General features: G+C 38.5%; 1 protein-coding gene across 2 annotated transcripts in view; it reads right to left on the bottom strand.

Moving 5' to 3' along the window:
- Positions 1-18,052, bottom strand: part of LOC133448764 (FYVE, RhoGEF and PH domain-containing protein 5-like) — a 31,738-nt gene extending 13,686 nt beyond the window's left edge. The window contains exons 1-7 of one of the 2 annotated variants that reach the window (XM_061727614.1): positions 17,727-18,052; positions 13,967-16,490; positions 4,686-4,833; positions 4,274-4,332; positions 4,141-4,171; positions 1,510-1,661; positions 1,175-1,331 (exon numbers count right to left, since the gene is read on the bottom strand). In XM_061727614.1, coding sequence (XP_061583598.1) covers positions 1,175-1,331; positions 1,510-1,661; positions 4,141-4,171; positions 4,274-4,332; positions 4,686-4,833; positions 13,967-16,490; positions 17,727-17,736 — 3,081 coding nt within the window. In that variant the 5' untranslated portion in view covers positions 17,737-18,052. The remainder of the gene's footprint in view (positions 1-1,174; positions 1,332-1,509; positions 1,662-4,140; positions 4,172-4,273; positions 4,333-4,685; positions 4,834-13,966; positions 16,491-17,726) is intronic. The other variant, XM_061727613.1, reaches the window with a different exon arrangement.
- Between the last annotated feature and the right edge of the window lie 598 nt (positions 18,053-18,650).

The following is an 18,650-nucleotide window of genomic DNA, read 5'->3' as shown; positions in this document are numbered from 1 at the left end:
CAAGAGTACTGCTCTTAAATCTGACAGACAAAACTGCCAAGCTCTGCAAAGACTCCTGCCAACTCTTCTCCTCTGTGGTCTATAAATTGGAAGCAAACCAATGAAAAGCTCTCTGTTTGTCAATGAAACATATGTACAGAGGGCCGCTGGACATTCATCTACAGTTCAGCTATTCTGTTACAAACGACTGTATTAGTCTGTGCCCTCGGTCCCGGAGGGGATAAACGACAGCACCCTTAAAATTGATCCCTGCCAGACTCTGAAGTTAGTGGTCGACTGGATAATATTTGATTGTGAATAAAACTGCGGAAAGTGAACAGACAATATTTTGGTTCACTAAACAACAATATTTTATATTTGTTACCATTATAGTTTCTATTGCAATATTACTTGCTGACTGGTTAGAAAAATGTATGAGTTCTGAATAAAACAGCTCAAACCTAAATTTCAGAGCGGTTCAGGCTCATATGATACACCGTTTTACAACGGACCGTTATACAGGCAGTCTGCAATATAAAATACACTGTTGGCCATACAGATGGAATAAAACACCTTTTTTTGTTGTTGTTGTTTTCACCTTTTCTAAATAAAGTAAATAAGTATCCGGTGCTCGGCTGTAAATATACATCTTAAAGCATTTACTTAAACTGACATGACCTTTTTAAGGTAGGAGAAGTTTAAAGATGGTGAACATTCTGAATAGGTGTTAACGTAACTTCCCGGCAGAGCTCCTCCCCGACTCTCTAGACTGAGTGCTCTGACTGCTGCCTACTGCAAGACATTTCCTACCAAACACAAATGTAGACTGCAATATCAAGTGATTCTCTTATTACCCACAAATCCATATCATTGCTGTGGAAGTGGTGGAAGAGCTGGGAAAAAGCCCCACTAATCATTCAGAGCAACAGACTTTCTCTGCTGGCAAGCCAAGTGATATGAAATGCATCTTCCTCATTTGTGTATTAGAGAAGGATCATTAAACAAGAAAAATTATTTATATGAGAGGGTGTATTCAGAAAAAATGAGGACAGAGTTGGTGTGGAGATAAATAAATGTATTCATAAATTAGTGTTTTTTTGACTTTCAGAGAAACTGATTAATATCACAGCTTTGTTTTAATGCATAATATTCCAAATGTTGACAGAAATAATGTGTGTATGTGTTTGATTCTGACCTCAAACGTTTGAGCGATGGCTGCGAAGGCCGGCGAAGTCTGGCAGCTGTCCTCCAGTAAACTCATGCTTCTGTCATAGTGGCCGATGTAGGTTGTGAAAACTACAAACTCTGCTCTCCTGGACAGGAATATGTCAGCAATCCTTGGGTTGTCTTCCCTGAACGGAGAGATGGACATATAAATGTGAGGGGGAAGCACTGTGCACCACTCTGCATATTAATCTCTGAGTCCCATTACGGAGCGTGTGGAAGGGAACATTGTTCTAGTTATAATATATGTTTAATGAGTGTCATTATTTTCTCTTTGACCGTGTTGTATGATGTCCCATCTCTCACCAGTGTCGGATTCGATTCTCCAGCTCAGTGAGGATTTTGCAGTGCAGATTGTAAACATCAGGCAGCTCATTGAGAATCTCTCGAAGCCTCTCATCAACCAACACTGGCTGACCTTGATCCCCAACTGCTGAGCCCACTGCTTCCCTAAAGTCCTGGTACATGGAGGAATGTAGTTTATGGTACAGTTAAAGGTACTTTATTGTACTCCAACATAACACTTTCCGATGTTTTTTATTTTTGATTTCTGTTTACAATCCGTTCTTTGACAGCTAATTAACCAATCATGTCAGAGAGCAATGAGTACATGAGCTTTTGTAGCTCAGTGGATTAGTTCTCTGATTTAATCCCTTAACACAGAGTTTAAAAAAAACCAAGGCAGAAATGTTCCCTCTTCAGTTATCACTTTTGGGAAACCCATAAGCAAATCCTTTTACTTTCTCAAGCTGCAGAATGTTTCAACCCTTTGCTCATGGCTTCTTGGTTCTTTTGCAGTTCTCCTGTTTGGTCAAGTCTTGTTTTCCTGTCCTCCTTTTTTGTTCTTCTGTTTTATGTTATCTGGTTTGTTTTATTTCCTGTTTTAGTTTGAAACTTGTATTCCTTGTATGTAAACTTCAGGCTTGATTTCCTTTGTGCCCCTCTGTCCTGGTTGTCCATGCTAGTGTCTCCTCAGAGCCAGTGTTAGGACTGAGATGTGGAGAACCCAAATGCAAGATACATGGAGACATGCACATCTAATAAGTAGGGGTGTAACGATACACTAATCTCACGATACGGTACGATACACGATATTGAGGTCACGATAACGATACAATACGATATTATAGCAGTATTTTTTTAACAACCTTGAATGAGGAACATATGACTGGAAAAAATGGTCTTTTATTTGAAAAACACAAAATACAAAACAATGCTGTGCGTTTGCCCTATTGTTCCAGTTTGTAATGCTTTATAACTGTTTAAGTTTTAAAGAGAAAGCCAGGCCGACCATTTTCCACAAACTGAACTAAAAGTAAATGTCAGGTTTGCATTATGCATCTTCAGTTTCATACAAGTACAAATATTTTGCCACAAACTGAATAGTTTCTCTCATGTATGATTTGACTTTCTTCTTTTTTCGGATGCGCGTTACTAGTCAACACAATAGATTAATATTAATATTCCAATATCGCGATACACTTTTTCACCTCCACGACACGTATTGTGACGTTTTTGTATCACGAAATTTTGTGGCACGATATATTGTTACACCCCTACTAATAAGTCTCTTTTTCAGAAGAATAAAAGAAAAAAACTAAGACCAACTGAATGACAATGGAGTGGCAGGGGAAGGGGAAAAGACAGGAAAATATATACGGACAAGTAGGTGAAACGATTCAGGGAAGACAACAAAACACAGTTGGCAATAACTAGCAGATAAGGAAGGAAAGACAAACACTTTCAAAGTAAAACAGGAAACAGGGCAAAGATTAAATTAAACCGAGCAAAGAACAGAGACTCCACAAAGACAAAAAGAACATTTCAGAAGATCAACAAAAACACAAGTCCTGAAACAACAGCAGAGAACTAGCCAAACCAGAGCAGAAAAGAACAAAGAAGAGAACCGGAAATATCCAGTGGCTCCCAAAGTGGGGGGGGCGCCATTGCAGGAGGGGCAGAGTATGAATGAATGAAAAATATGAATGCTTGGACACTGTTAGCATAATCAGAGGGGCCGCTTGCCAACAGGCATATCAGGCAAATGCTTGGGCCCCTGAGCCAGAAGGGGGCCCCCAAGGCCAGACCAACTTTGAATCACAGCAGAGCAGTGACAATGAGGAGAATTTGCAATAACAGAGATCGGCCTGCCAGTCGGCACAAAAATGTGCTTATAAACCAAAGGGGGGGCCACCAGAAAAAATCATGACACAGAGTTCAGACTCTGGGCACACTAAACCAGTTAATCCAAATGCACGGAAATTACATTTTGTTGTCAGTCGAGAGACACTGAAACATAAAAATATTAGACCTAAATCTGAGCTGAAAAAAATGAGATTAGCGACATCCTAATGTTTTGGTTGTAAAGACATTCATTTATGTAATCATGGAAACTCTAATTCAACATGCAAACATTTGTTTGTTGCAACAGTTTTAATAAAGAGGACATACTCAAACTAATTTCCTTCAGCATAATAAGAATTAAATATTTAAAAAAAAGCACTTTCCTCTGACCTAAAATATAAATGAATGAAGTTGGAGATACTCCGCCCCTCCATCATTTACTCTCAACTGTGCCTTCTTCTTACACAACTCTCACCGCCATTCAAAAAATGTAAGACATGTTGTTGATAAATATTGGCAAAATCAGCAATACATTTCTTACTGCAAGACCAGGAAATCCCATTTCCTGAGTCATTATATACTGTACTTTCTTCATACAGTTTTGCACTTTGTAACAACAGATGCAATGAGCTACAATGCCCATGCCTGCCAAGAGTTCTTGAATTCTGATAATATTTAATTTCACATTAAAAGAGGGTTTTGCACCAAGCACAAACCCCTAAGTTAAATGTTGCACATGGTGATTATCTTGATAAATTCAGGAGACACAAATTGGACCTGTTTTATGAAAAATGGTACGGAAACATCACTCACTTCCTGGAGCAGCTTGAGCGCAGTCACATGTCTACGGACAGAGAAAAACAAAAAAGATGTTTCATCAGGATAGTACAGGTTACTTTTGGTGCATAAGTATGTTTCAAAAGAAATATTAAAAATGTATACTTACAAGCGTTCTGTGTCCACCAGCTCTTTCACGATGTAAAAGGCTCTGGATCGACCATCAGGCTGTGAACAGTCATATTCTTTATTTGTATTAGCACTAACGTTTTGACCTCCTTTGTCCTGGCCTAAATCATGTTGGCCTGATTTCAACTTCTCTTCACAGCTTGTCTAACTCACAGACATTTAAAAAAAAAATGAGGAACGCCTTGTAGGGGTCCATTAAAATCCATTCATTTTAAGTCTTGCTGCCTGTACCTTGTTCTGCAGATGGCATATCCTTTAAGATGTATAATTAACATAACATGAAAAGTGATTTTGTAAGCAATACATGAGGAAAATGTGTAAAAGCTTTTTTTTTCTTTTTGCAGATTTACACAGTATTTTTTTTTTCATCTTTACTCCAGCTTCAAGCCAACCTGTCTGTCATAGTTGTCCACTGTCCCATCTTCCTCCTCGGAGGTGCGTCCTTGGTCCTCGTCACCCAAGGTCTCTCCTCGACCGTTGCCCACTGAACCAGTTTGTGGACTGACAGCCATAGGGCACACATAGGCTTCTGTATAGGCACTGTAGGGAGAGAAAAGGGCAGCCCAAATCAGAACATGATATTGTACACAGCCATGAATGTAGAGTCAGACTGAGAAACAATGTGACACTGCTACATTGTTTGTATGTGTTAAGAAAAAAAGGAAACAAATTATATTGCAATGCCTGTGTTTGGACATAAATAAGATTCAAGGGTGCATAAATACTACAGAAATGCTGTATTTATTGTAATAAGCAATATGTTGCTTTTTTTGCCAATTTTTGCATCAGTATATATCAATATCCTGTACATCATTCAAATAGGCATTTGTTTCTAGTGGAGTATCAGCCAACAGTTAAAAATCTGATTGGATTGTTTTTTTTTACTGTAATTTAAATACCATATTTTTTTACGATGACCACATAAAGATATGTAATTTTATGATCTTCATACAGCTATCAATCAGTAATACAGACACTGTTATACAATCATTGCAGTGTGTTGTAGCTGTGGCTGGAAATGATCCTCTGTAGCGATCTGTACTGCAGTAAGACTGAAGAAGTGTCTCACTAGAGAATCTCCGTTGTCTAATTATTATGTCTTGAGGAGGATGTGCAGTGTTGTCCAATATTTTTCATTTTATGCAGGAGTCTTCCTTTTTCAATCAGCCCTAGAGACTCCAGAACAGTCCCCAACACAAAGTCAGCTTTTGTTGTCAGTTTGTTCAATTTCTGCGAGTCACTGGCTCTGCTGCCCCCAGAAGAAATTGTTGTTTCCACCACATGCAGCCAACAGATATTTAGTTTACCAAAGTCCAAAGACTAGAAAGGAGTAGTAACAGTCAGTCTGACTCTGGTGGACGGTAAAAACATTTGAATATCAACTCTGTTAACTGCAATCCATCCTTTAGATACCTGCTTCATCCTATTCAAGATTACAGAGGACCGGAGCCCATCCCAGCTGTCATGAGGTGAGTGGTCATTCTAGACCGATCACAAGCCACACACCACACTGATTTCTACAGTCATTTTAAAAAGGTCAACCATTGGAGATTATTGCAGAGAGAAATACAAAGTACTGAAGAAAACCTGAACAGGCACACAGAAACTGAACCCAGAAAAGACCTCTGAAGTGTGAACCAGGAACCTTCTACGTGTGAGATAACAAGTGCAGAAAGGGTTCAAAGCAGCAAATCTTTAATTTGATTTGAAAAACTTTGATTATCACATAGTACAATTATCTGTTATGAAACCTCAGATCCTGGCATTCATGCTGATCTTTCTTTAAGACATACTACATACCAAAATGTTGTTGCAGACCAAACACACCCATCTGATTAAGCATTCTCAGGATGTGTCCGAACAAGCTCAATCCATGGAGGTCAAACCCTAAATCCACAAGACTTAAAGGATTCCCTGACGGTGATCTGGATCAAAGGACACCTCTAACTTTGCACGTCCCTATTGACCTGAGCAGAAGAAGGGCCTATTCAACAGAATATTCTCATGTTGTGGTATAATGGTTGTTACATGTCAAACTTTAGAAAAAGCCAGTTTTCTAACCTTTATAACAATAAAAAAAACACTTAGGTCTGAAAGCTTGAGATGTGTTATTTTTTTATTTTCTATGAGCTGTTTTCTGTTCCTTCATTCTATAAATCAGCTGGATTTCATTTCACCATCAAAGCCATCTTTATGGTTCTTCAAGATCCTCTTCATGGATATATCACTATAATAAACTAGTTCAGTACAAGCACAAAATGTGAATAAATAAAACATTGTAGGTCTACAAAAAAGCAATAAACTGCTCCTGAAAGGCCTGCGGTGACGACTGTGCACGACCAGGGACCAATGTCGATATTTTATGCTACGACATTTTCTTCTGCAGGGAACCCAAATGCATATGTTAATGAATGCAGTTCAGTGGGGAACGTATGTGTATCAAATAAAAACATGTGCTTAAGTTACATCGCTCATGCAGTATAGTCTTCTATATGTACAAATGCCAACATTTCTGCAGTTTTCACTTCAAGTGCCAGTGGATTAAACCCCACTGAGATACAAATTAACTACATATGAGCAACATATGGGGGCTGTTCATGTCTCTGCATCAATGCACTTTAGATCTACATGGCTCATTACCACGTACTGGAAACTGAACGAGAACCCGAGGATGCTTGAAACACAGAACTACAATATGAACAGTTTCTACACTTGACTTTAGTATCACTTCTAAAGTGCGACTACCACTTCTCACTTGTCTGCCATGTTGGATGACAGCTGAAGGCAAATAAATTCTAAGAGGTTTAAAAAAATATTACTTGTGCTTTTCCTCAGGCTACATCTCCGGTGAAGGCATAGATGATACATTTTCAAAACTATCTGCTGATATGGCTTCCTCAGGCTTTTGTTAAATTAACAGCTACAACCAATGACTCGACTGTACATCCAGACATTGCAGTACTCTGATTATATTCCCTAAACATTCACTTAGAAAATTGTCCAAAGAGTGTAGTGGACCTCTATTAAAAGTGATAAATCCACGGGAGGTTACATGATAGGTGCATCTATCGGTTATAAACATGAACTTGTGATTGAGTTAACTCATAGAATGTCTTTAAATAAATTGTACGGTTTACATTCAATACTTTTCTTATGGTGAAGCCGTGAAAATAAACTTCAGGGTGTCGTAGAGATTTCTGCAGATGTTATATTGTTATCTTTTGGGCCTCGTGTACCTTTTTCAGAACTGCTTTTGTGCTTAATGTGATGTTTACTGGAGGCTAACAACAAATCCAAATGTCCTCCTTTTTTGTGGATATTGATCTGCAAATACTTTTGTAACATTTTCCAGCGTTTTGTATCTCTGTAATGCTGTAGTTTAAAATGGTTAAAAAAAAAGCTATCAAAGTTGTAGTTTAGACACACACATTAAAAATATATCTTCTTAATTTTACACCTAAAACTAAGGGTTTTTTGTTTGCAAAACAGTATATTTTTGTTGTTGTGCACTGTGATACCTCCTTCAATAAGGGTTACAAAAACGGAAAAAAAATATGTACCTGTGCAGAGAGAGAAATGGTGCATCTGAGAATTTATCTTAATTGATTTTTATACCACTGTAAAACTTTGAGACTTGTTTTTGTAGGACCTGTAGTGTTTTGAAACAAAATGTCACATCGATTTAACAATTCATTGGTGCCAAGTACAATGTGACTATGTAAAAATGTACTAGTGACAGATACACTTCTGTACATGTTGAAGCATGTTGCTGGAGTACATTCTCAGCCATCCAGGTCATTGTAACCCTAAAAGACTTGACTTGAAGGCTACTGGACTCCAGTTATCCTTTAGTTGGGCATGTCAGCTTCTTGAACAATCAGTATTTTAATTAACCTATTACTTTGGATTACACTTACAGTAATATAATGTATTTAGCTGTTATCAGTTCAAGAAAGATATAAATGTTTTCACCTCTAGAGACTTTTTACTGTCCTTTGTGTTCTGTCGAATCTGTGTGAGAGGGGAAGCTACAGAAGTAACTGAACCTTGAACAGTTATCTTCCTGTTCATTTCAGTTCAGTTTATTAAATAGCGCAAACACACAACAAAAGTCATCTCAAGGCACTATAAGAAAATACATTCTGTAAATACATCCAATTAAACTCTATATTTGGTATATATGCTATGAACAAATACTTTGTCAATTAAAAAATATATATAAAACGCAGATAAACTGATGTTCAGGCTTCTTTACTGAAATAATATGGTAAAGAAAGCTTTGAACTATGAATGTTTTGACAGCAGCAATCTTCAGTTGTTTAATAATGGGTTTCTTCTGATTGCTGTAAACAGCAGTTCACAGACAAAATTATCACTTGCTTTTAAGGTTTGTTCCTTATGTCTGTTAACATAACTGGATCAGTTCTGACTGTATTTTTCTGAAAACAACAATGTCCAAAATGTGACCACTGTGTTGTTAAATTTGATACTTTTGCGATTTTTTGTCTTTATTTTAATTCACTTTATACTCTGGTATAACTATATGAGCTTTTCATGGGTCTTACATACACAGTAGATCAGAAAATGTATTGTTTGATATAGAAAGAATTAAGATCACACCCTACACTGCAGAAATACATTTTCAAGAAAATTAAAAGACTATTTAAGACTATTTTGCGAGGTTTAAAAATTCTAATGAAGACATTTTTTTTTAATCCAATTGGCAAACAACCAATACTACAGTCAGGAATATTACGCTGTTTTTGCAATGTAAACAGTAGCAGATATATTATTATTATGTATCCTAATTATACATAATTAAGTTATATATTACAACATTTACAGCACCAAATATTACATCTCGGTAGGTATCAGAGGGCATAACAATGAGAATGGATATTTAAAATCAAACCAAATTTGGTCATGCTTTGAACCAGAATTAATGATTTAAACCTCATGTTGTTCTGTTCTGTTTGCACATACAGTAATAAAAACACTAAAGCAGAGCAAAGAGGAGCTCTGTGGAGAACAACTGCTGACTACAGAACACTGAGATTGTATCTCAGATTGTTGTTCCTGACTGGTTGGAGAAGAGCAATGAGTCCAAAACGCTCTGACTATTAATCATCTTGAGCAGCCTGTATAATATGGGCACCACCAGTATGAATGAAGGGGGGGAGTTGGGTTCATGTCAGCAAAGAATGGTTGATCATACCAACGAATTGAACCACAACAGGGACCTACGTGCCACTACTTTCAACATCATCCAAAGAGGAGTCTGTTTCTGCACCTAAACAGATGGTTTATGGATGAAACCAGTCTGTTTTCACCTAGATCTAAAGAGACCACCCCCATACCAGCATTTCTTCTTTTCTCACCCAACATGCCCCAACAACACAGTGACAGATAACAACTGGAGTATATTAAATCTCACTGCAAGGCTAAAGGGGCTTCCTCTCTACCACTGATCACCACATACGCGTCCACAGCGATCACAGAAATCTAAGGGTAAGGGTAAATCCATCTCCCTGTAGACATTATGAAACATATACAGTGACCAAGAAGTAATAAGAATAAAAGACTCGTGCTTGGTGGAAACGGTGGAGGGGATCTCAGAGAGGATGTCCATCAATATGATGCCCAAATATACACTTGCAGGGAACCCCTGAGAATGCTAGAAGTGTTGATCTTTTTTCAGTCAGACCAGTGCACAGGTTTGGTAATGAAAACTATGAAATTAAATTTAGGATTCAGGAATTTGTTTCGGGTGTTGTATTGCTTTTTTGCCCAAAAGGAGCTGGAAAAAGGTCCAACAGACATCTGTAGACAGAACTTTCTTTGTAAGGTGTGTGCTGCAAATCAAATGATTTGCAAGCTTTGCTAGACTTGAATGGTGACTGTTAAGTCCCATTGAATCATCTTGCATAAAATAATCGCATAAAATGTTTGACGTATGAGGTACATGTTGCAAAACAAAAAAACAAAAAAGCCTTGTACTATTATTATTACTATTATAATATTCAGGCTTGTGTGAGATTGTTCTTCAAGAGAAGAACGGATAAACTTTGCTAATGCTGCAAACCAAGGGGTCTACTTATTCTTTTGGGTCATTGTCATGGCCAATGAAGTGATGATCAAGATCAGGTGGAAATGATTTTTATTTCACTAAATTACATTATTCGTTTATTTATTGTATATCAATAAGTTTCACCATTTACAGTTACAGTTTATGTCAGGCGAGGAGTAGACAATAGACTGTAAAAAAAAAAACAGTGGATGAAGCATTAAGTCACATGACACATTGGTTTCTGAAAATTGCTTTTAAAGCTTTTTTTTTCTTTTTATGAGTGAAACCATGTTGCCCAGTAAGCCAAGATAAAGATGCCCAACATATGTCCATCAGCTGCCGACATTTACAGCAGAATATATAGTTTCACATGTTGACTCGATGGCAAAATCAAAAATTACTGTTGCATTTAACTGATGCTGGGTTGGTACAAACTGCTTTTTGCTACGCTATGCATGGTAGTATGATGATTATGGATGACGAAGTGATAGCCATTGGTTGATCTAACTGTCAATCATGCAAAATAATTGTATTGCTTTATATAAATTGACCTGATGCGATACAAATAATTGACCCCGTCAGAGTTGTCATGGGTGTGAAATCAAACGTTTGAGACCAAAACGTTTGGAAGTTGGACATTTTAATATGGAAGTCAGTGGAGATTGACTCACTTTTTGAGCCAGAGTCTAGCAGCCAGTTCAGGAAATGCAACAAACCTTTCTTTCTTCCGGATGAGCCTCATCCCGGAAGTTTAATCTTTGGCGTTTGTATGAGTAATCTTCAACTATAGCAGTTGGAGCTTCTTGGCTGATCTCAGTGCTGCAAACTTAGCAACTTTGTGGCTATATTTAACCTCCCAAAGGCCTGGTGAAATGTTTTTTCTTGTCTTGTTGCTTTGGGCCCACGTTAATAAATTCGATATGACATAGACAACAACACATTTAACGTCCACATGTGTGTACACCTATGGAGGATTTTTTGTGCCAAAATTAAATAAATAAATACATCATTAATTAATTAAATTGGGAATGAAATATATCATTAATTAATTAAATGTGTCATTCATTAATTAAAATAAGAATGAAATATGTCATTAATTAATTAAAATACAATTCATTTTAAGTAAAAATATATATTTATTGTTTCAGCATTTAATTAATTAATGACACATTTAATTAATGATTTCGTGTTGCGTGTGAATCATGAAATGTAAAACTGCATTTAATTAATTAATGACACATTTAATTAATGATTTCGTGTTGCTGAATCATGAAATGTAAATGTAAAACTGTCAGTTTCACTCGTCAAACTCAGTGGGCGGAGCTAACGCAAATCTAGTGGAATCCACTGCTTTGGTCTGTACGGAGCCCTGGAGGTGACATGGAAATTGTTATCTCGTGCGCACGACTTTTTATCTCATGCCATTCACTTCAACATACACAGCTATTGATGCCAAGCATTTATCTAGTCGTCGAAGTCCGATCTCGGGAACCTGGCTTCACAAACGACGTTTTAAAAGTGGAACTATTTCCAGAGGCGGAGTTGACACAAAGTGTTTCGACATTGTCACGTGAGCTTGCTGGACCAATCAGAGTGGCCGCTGGTCCAAGATCGCTGCCTACAGTGCTGATTTTATTTGTAGAAATAAGCTTTAAATTGCACTAAAATGACTACAAACAATGTTATATGTAAACGAAAATTAATCTGAATTATAAACCTAAGAGACCTGCTGAAACAGTGATAATTCTGTCATTAGATAGAACATTAGACAGTGATGATTCTGTCATAGGGGTTCTCCCTAATGATGGAAATATAATACCCATATGCTCAAAACCTATGTTAAACCTGCAATAATAACATGTTTTCTATTTTCTATTTTAATAGAGTTGTATTATAGTTATTATATATATATATATATATATATATATATATATATATATATATATATATATATATATATATATATATATATATATAGTTATTATATATTATTATAGTTATAATATTTCTGGTTCGTTTTGTTAACTCTGAGCTTTGTTGGTTGGTTTGTTAGTTTGCTGGTGGTTTTGTTCTGAACACTTTTCTCTGGGACGCCGGGTCCCTCCGCCGAGACACAACTTTTACGGTATGCGTTCATTATTATGTCTAAAAATGATGCGCAGTGCCAATCAGAAACGGTACAGATATTTTGGGATTTTTTTTAATATATATAAAAAATACATATGACTTCACACAATACACCATGGGTGACACCTCCGCTCCGACGTCGTTGCTACAGCAACCCGTCAGATCAGTCAATGATGTGGCTCAGTCTGAACAGAGCCAGATCCGATTTGGACACTTGCTAAAAACAGTGTGGACAGTCAGCCCTGAAAATCGGATATGAGAAGGAATCAGATATGAATCAGATTTGCCTGCAGTCTGAACGCGGCCCTAGTTTATCGGAATGTGTCCCGAAGCCCTGCAACAATCCATTATGTGGATTCGATTTGCCTTGACTTGATGTCCAGGGGAACCAATCAGGTGTTTGGAATCCGCCCACTGAGTTTGACGAGTGAAACTGACAGTTTTACATTTACATTTCATGATTCAGCAACACGAAATCATTAATTAAATGTGTCATTAATTAATTAAATGCAGTTTTACATTTCATGATTCACACGCAATACGAAATCATTAATTAAATGTGTCATTAATTAATTAAATGCTGAAACAATAAATATATATTTTTACTTAAAATGAATTGTATTTTAATTAATTAATGACATATTTCATTCTAATTTTAATTAATTAATGACACATTTAATTAATTAATGATATATTTAATTCCCAATTTAATTAATTAATGATGTATTTATTTATTTAATTTTGGCACAAAAAATCCTCCATAGTACACCAGGTCTTAGGAGGTTAATGAGTTTGCAGAACGCGTAACTTATTTAAGGTGTTATTGAAGACTTTTATTGACTAACTTGGAGGCTTGCATTGTCCTCACTCAGCAACCAGCCAGTGCTGCTGTAGGCCCATCCACTACACAGAAACCACTCTCAGCTGCAGTAACAGCAGGAATCATTCACATGTTCCTGTATTCTCAATACTCAAAATCTAATGACCTGGACTAGGACTCAGGTGCAGGAAAATGGGATTGGAACACCCCTGTGTTGGAATTATTATACATTTCTGCATCTGAATATTCAACTAAAGCTCATTAAAACGCATATATAGCATTTATTCACAATAAATGTAATCTCAGGGAGCTTAAAGTAAAGAAATTCAACACATTTCCAATTAAACACAGGCCAGTTCAGTTAAATTATAATCCAAATAAAATAAATCTCGTTCCGTATACTCAAATGCAATCCGATTTTATAATCAAAGAATTCATATAAATCCATTTGCTACAAAAGAGTCAATATATTGCAGTAAATGATGATTTTAATTTAGCTAAATCTTGTCAAAATGTGTTTGTGTCACTTTCAATTTTGATTTAAACAAGAGGGGCCATGAAATTAAGTGTACATTTTTCATTAGAAAGCAGGAGAAACGGCTAATGAAATTAAATGAGCACTTACACCCTGAGCATGCAGTTGACCCGTGTTTACATACCTTTCTGATTCCTGTTCAGACGACTGAGTTTTCTTCTCAAACCCAGGGAGGCTGCTCATGTCCACATAACCATCTGTCTCATGGACAGAAGACATGACTCGACTGGGCCGATCGAAGAAGTCTGCGAGCGGCACCTGCCGAGCCGTCCGCCACTGTGGCACCTGGACATTCTCATAGTCTGAGCTGATGGCAGGAATATTCTCATAGTCAGAGGTATCTGTGTTGGGGAAGGAGATAGAGCGAGGCTTGGTAAGGGGAATGGGTATGAAAGGCACACGGGAGCGGTCCTCAAAGGACTCCACACGGATGACGCTGCGATTGAGGAAGGCCACAGAGTTCCCTTTCCTTTTACTCTCCTTGTAGAACAAGAAGGTGGAGGCTGTTTCAGGTGAAACTTGACGGTTACTAGACAAATGTTGGTTTAGCCGTGGAGAGCCACTAATGCTGTGTCTCTCTAAGTCCAGCAGTCTGCTTGGTGAGTGATGGCTGGACTCAGCCGAGGATTTAAAAGAGGATGGTTTAACATCCACCACTGGCTTGTTTTCTGTTTTCCGACCAAATTTAAGCATAAAAAAGCGCTTAATTGAGGATTTCTTTTTCCTGTTTTTCTCTTTCAAGTCTGACCCGATGAGAAGTGATGGGGAACTCTTCATTATCGGCTTCTTGGTAATGTAGGCCAATTCAAACGGGGGTGGGATGTCCACCAGAGATGTCGGCGTGGACACGGTACTGGATGACAGAGGTGAGCACCTTGAGAAGCTTTCTGACGGGCAAAGAGCATCCCTTTGTTCCCGGTAGACACAAAGAGGACGGTCCTGTCCCTCCATGGAGATTGAACGGGGGTACAAGGACAAATAGTGCGGTTTGGAAAGGCTTCTGTGTCGTGTTGAGCTTAACATGGGACTGCTGCTCAGCGCAGGTTGTCCGATTCCACTTTTGCAGGACTTCTGAAAAAACTGCCCTCCCATATCCTCTACATTATTGGCAACGCGGTGTGATAGAGAGTATGTTCGAATGCCAGTGGCTTTGCTATCCAAAGAAAAGAGGTTTTCCCCCTTAGAAACTCGTCCTGGCTCCTCGTAAAGGTGCTCATCGCTGTTGTCTTGCTCCGCGTCAGTGGTCTCGTCCAAAAATGGCACAATATAACCCTCCAGGTCGTCCTGATCTCTGAAGACGTCAGAGTTATTTGGGGAAAGCAACTGACTTCCTGAGAGAGAAGAAGTCAGCGACCTGTCCATGTCTGTTGGCACTGAGGCAGATACCTGCCTGAACATGGACTGGCAGCCCAAATGATTCAATACGTCCTCCAGTAAATTAAGTTTGGCTTCTTCAGCTTGAACAGATGGCTCTTTCTCACACGTCCCCACTTTGTTCTGATAACTGTGGTCGCTGCAGTATTCATCCCCCAAGTGGTAATCTATTTGTCCATTTTCTGCTGTTTCCTCATCTAAATCTACACTTTTGTTTGTAGAAGAAATGTTAGTTTCTGTAAGTGTACTCTCCGGCCCCAGCTCCGTGTTAATAATGTCCTCTGAAGAGATGTAAAAAGGTTCATGAGCTCGATCACTCTCTAAGGCAGCACGTCTTCGCATCGTATCACATGCCTTTTGTTTTTCAGGAACAGAGTCATAAAAGCAAATGTCCTGTCGGTTTTCACCCTTTTCCTTTACCTTGTGGCCACACCTCAACTTCAGGATGTTGCAAGTGAAACCGCAGTCACGCCCAGACTCTTCTTCTTTCTCCTCTTTTTCTTTTAGAATATTGTGTTTGGCACCAGCGTGCATCATGTTTTCTTTGACAAGATGACCAGGTTCGTCTGTAAGAGACCATGATAAATCCTCTGCTGTATTTCCATCCTTGTTGATCTGAAGCTTTTCTTGCTTTGAGTCTTGACTGTCAGCAGAATAGCAGCGTCCCTCCTCATCAGTGCTATTAACAGAAAAGTCTCCCACTGAGAGGCCATCTGTGTCAGCCAGTGCCTCGCCCGCATCACAACCTTCAGCATCCATGTTCTCCGCCACTTCTGTGTCAATCATCTTCTCCCCCTCCTCTGAGTTACATGGGAGTCTGGCATCTCCGACCCAAAGTGTTTCCAAGGAGTCCACTTCCTTTGTTAGGGCACTGTCAGGTAATCTCCAGTCCTCATCCATTTTCTGAATAACATTTTCTTCCTCTTCTTTGTCCTTTTCCTCCTCCCTCTCTTCTCTGTTTGACAAATGGTATAAATGTGTTGGTGGGGATTTAAGGATCTTGAGCTTTAATTGTTTCTCTGAGTGGGATGTGTCCATAATCACTTTATTTCGACCATTTCGTGTCTCATGATCCTCATTGGCCTCATGATCTGAAGTGAATATATTGCCGTTACAGAACCCTCCCCGGTTGCCATTTAGCCGCACTGTGACTTTAGGTTTTGGGGCCACATAAGGTTTAGGACCCCTGGCTGCAGATGTGAGAGGGGAGGGCAGCCTGAGACTGGCGTGACAAACAGCTCTTGGCTTTGGAGAAATAGAGGGCTTGTTGCAGTCTGAAAGAACAACAGGAAAAGGAAACTGTAAGATTATGTACTTTAAAATAGCTTACAGGTCATTTATGTGCTGTTCCTGTGACCTAAAACTGCTCAAAGACTTACAGATAATAAAGCACAAATGGCATAAGCTGAAGTCATATCTAGTTATCTGTAAGTTCACAGTTTGAAGTGTTTCTTCACAAAACATGTAGAACTTTCACTAAAGAAGTAATTTCAGTAAGGTAATCTACTGTGCCAATCACCCATGTAGAAAAAAATGATTTGGCATATAAAGGTGCAGATTAAGCACACCGAGAAAAAAAAAAGTTTAATTTGGTTCAATTATAGATGAGTAATGGCCCACAATCAGCTCAAGTGCACTGGCTCAGGTTTGGGTATTGAAAGCAAGCCATGTTTTTAACTTGCGCAATTTCAGGTACCACACATTATTCATAGTAACTCCAAATGTGTGTAAGTTTTCCAAATCTCAGCCAAAGCAAATACACATACACACAAAACCTGAGCAAATCTGGCAGCTATTACAACACCAGAGCCAGCTCACCTTTGGTTTAGGCTGCCATAAACAGACATGTGTGGTCTCACTGGCCTTCCCAAGCTAATGTCAATTAGTTAGATGATTCACCTTCCAAAAACACGATACGGCAGCTGGTCATGGTGAAATCTGATGGTATGACATTATAATACTGAGTATGCTTTAACAAAGGAAAAAAGAAAAAAAATCACAAAGAAGTCTGAGGGATTTCTCTGACTCACTTCCTGTGATTCAGGTTAGAAAGACCCTCTCAGGCATGCCTTCACTGCTGTAAGAATGGTACTTTCTCATGGAAAAAGGGTCAAACACGCCAAAACAAAAAAATAATTAAATTCTACTTTGTTATGTTTGGCCAAAGGTGATAATTATAATAATTAGACAACTATTAATATCTTTAAAAATCCCAATCTTCCTGAAAAATCGTTGGCGTGTCTTTAATTTAGCGTTAGGAAATACATGATAAAATACAACTGAACTAGACTACTTTGTCCTCTGAGAACAGATCAAAATACTGCGTAACACTTCGGTTTGTCTCACATCCTGCTGCCGGCCGGCTTCAGTCTTTTCACAGGGATTTGAAAAGAATGAAATACGAATAAAGAAGTCAAAACATTCAAGAGAAAAGAAAATAAATAAATAAAGTCTCCTCTGCTCTTCAAACAATGCCGAAAACAAAGTGAACGGATGAACTATACCCTCACCTGTGTTCATTTTTGCGAAGCGACCATCTCCAACATCGCGTTCACAGGGGCAGCTTCAACACCCAACACTTGGAAAAGCATCTAATCCCGGCAGAAAACTGCTAAATTGTCCAAAAGAGGAGGAAAAAAATGAATGCGAGCGAACACAGATGTGCCTGTTTTCCTCCGACAGTGAAGCTGCTCAGCTGATCCGCCTGTGCGTCCTGAAGCGCGCAGGACGCGACTGGAAACTAAATGCAGAGGCTCGATCCGCGCCTTGATAAGACACAAACCCCTGGCATCCTCCTGCAGCAGCAGCTCCTGCGGGTCCAGTCCGGGGTTGGATACGTTTACATCCTCCTGCAACTCAAATTCGAGTCTGTTTACAAGGTTTGCAGGCTGCTGCTCCGGTTGATGCACCGACGGAGCAAATGTTGAGGTTGCAGCTGATGGGGGGGCGTTTTAATGACCTTAAATCTCTGTGATAATCCTATTACGAAGATGACCCCGATTAAGAGAGACACTAGGCAATGATAACTTTTCACGAACCTTTGACCTCCATGTATTTAAAATACCTACTAAATATGTTGTTTTTTTTAAACCCAGATTATTTCAAAGGTCATTTTGTATAGCTGAAGCATTTTAAATGGGTAGTACATGAAACCTGCAGATGCATTTATGAGACATCAACAGGAGCCATTCATGGGAATGGCCATGAGGTGATTGTGTGATCGCTATCAGCATTTTTGAATAGGATATACATTAATTGCTTTGTGACACATAAACACAGAATAGTAAAATCAAAAACTGAGATCACTGTAACATTTGATCTATAGGAATGATTTGATTTTCTAATGTCCTGTTTATTTACAAAGTCGAAGGTATAGCCAAATGAAGTGACACAACATGGAAATGTATTAATATCTTAAATAGAAATGGGTTACA

Source organism: Cololabis saira, chromosome 8 (genome assembly GCF_033807715.1).
Source record: "Cololabis saira isolate AMF1-May2022 chromosome 8, fColSai1.1, whole genome shotgun sequence".
NCBI classification, from domain to species: domain Eukaryota; kingdom Metazoa; phylum Chordata; class Actinopteri; order Beloniformes; family Belonidae; genus Cololabis; species Cololabis saira.
Note: the sequence above shows the minus strand (reverse complement) of the source record. Positions and strands in the feature narration are given on the sequence as shown.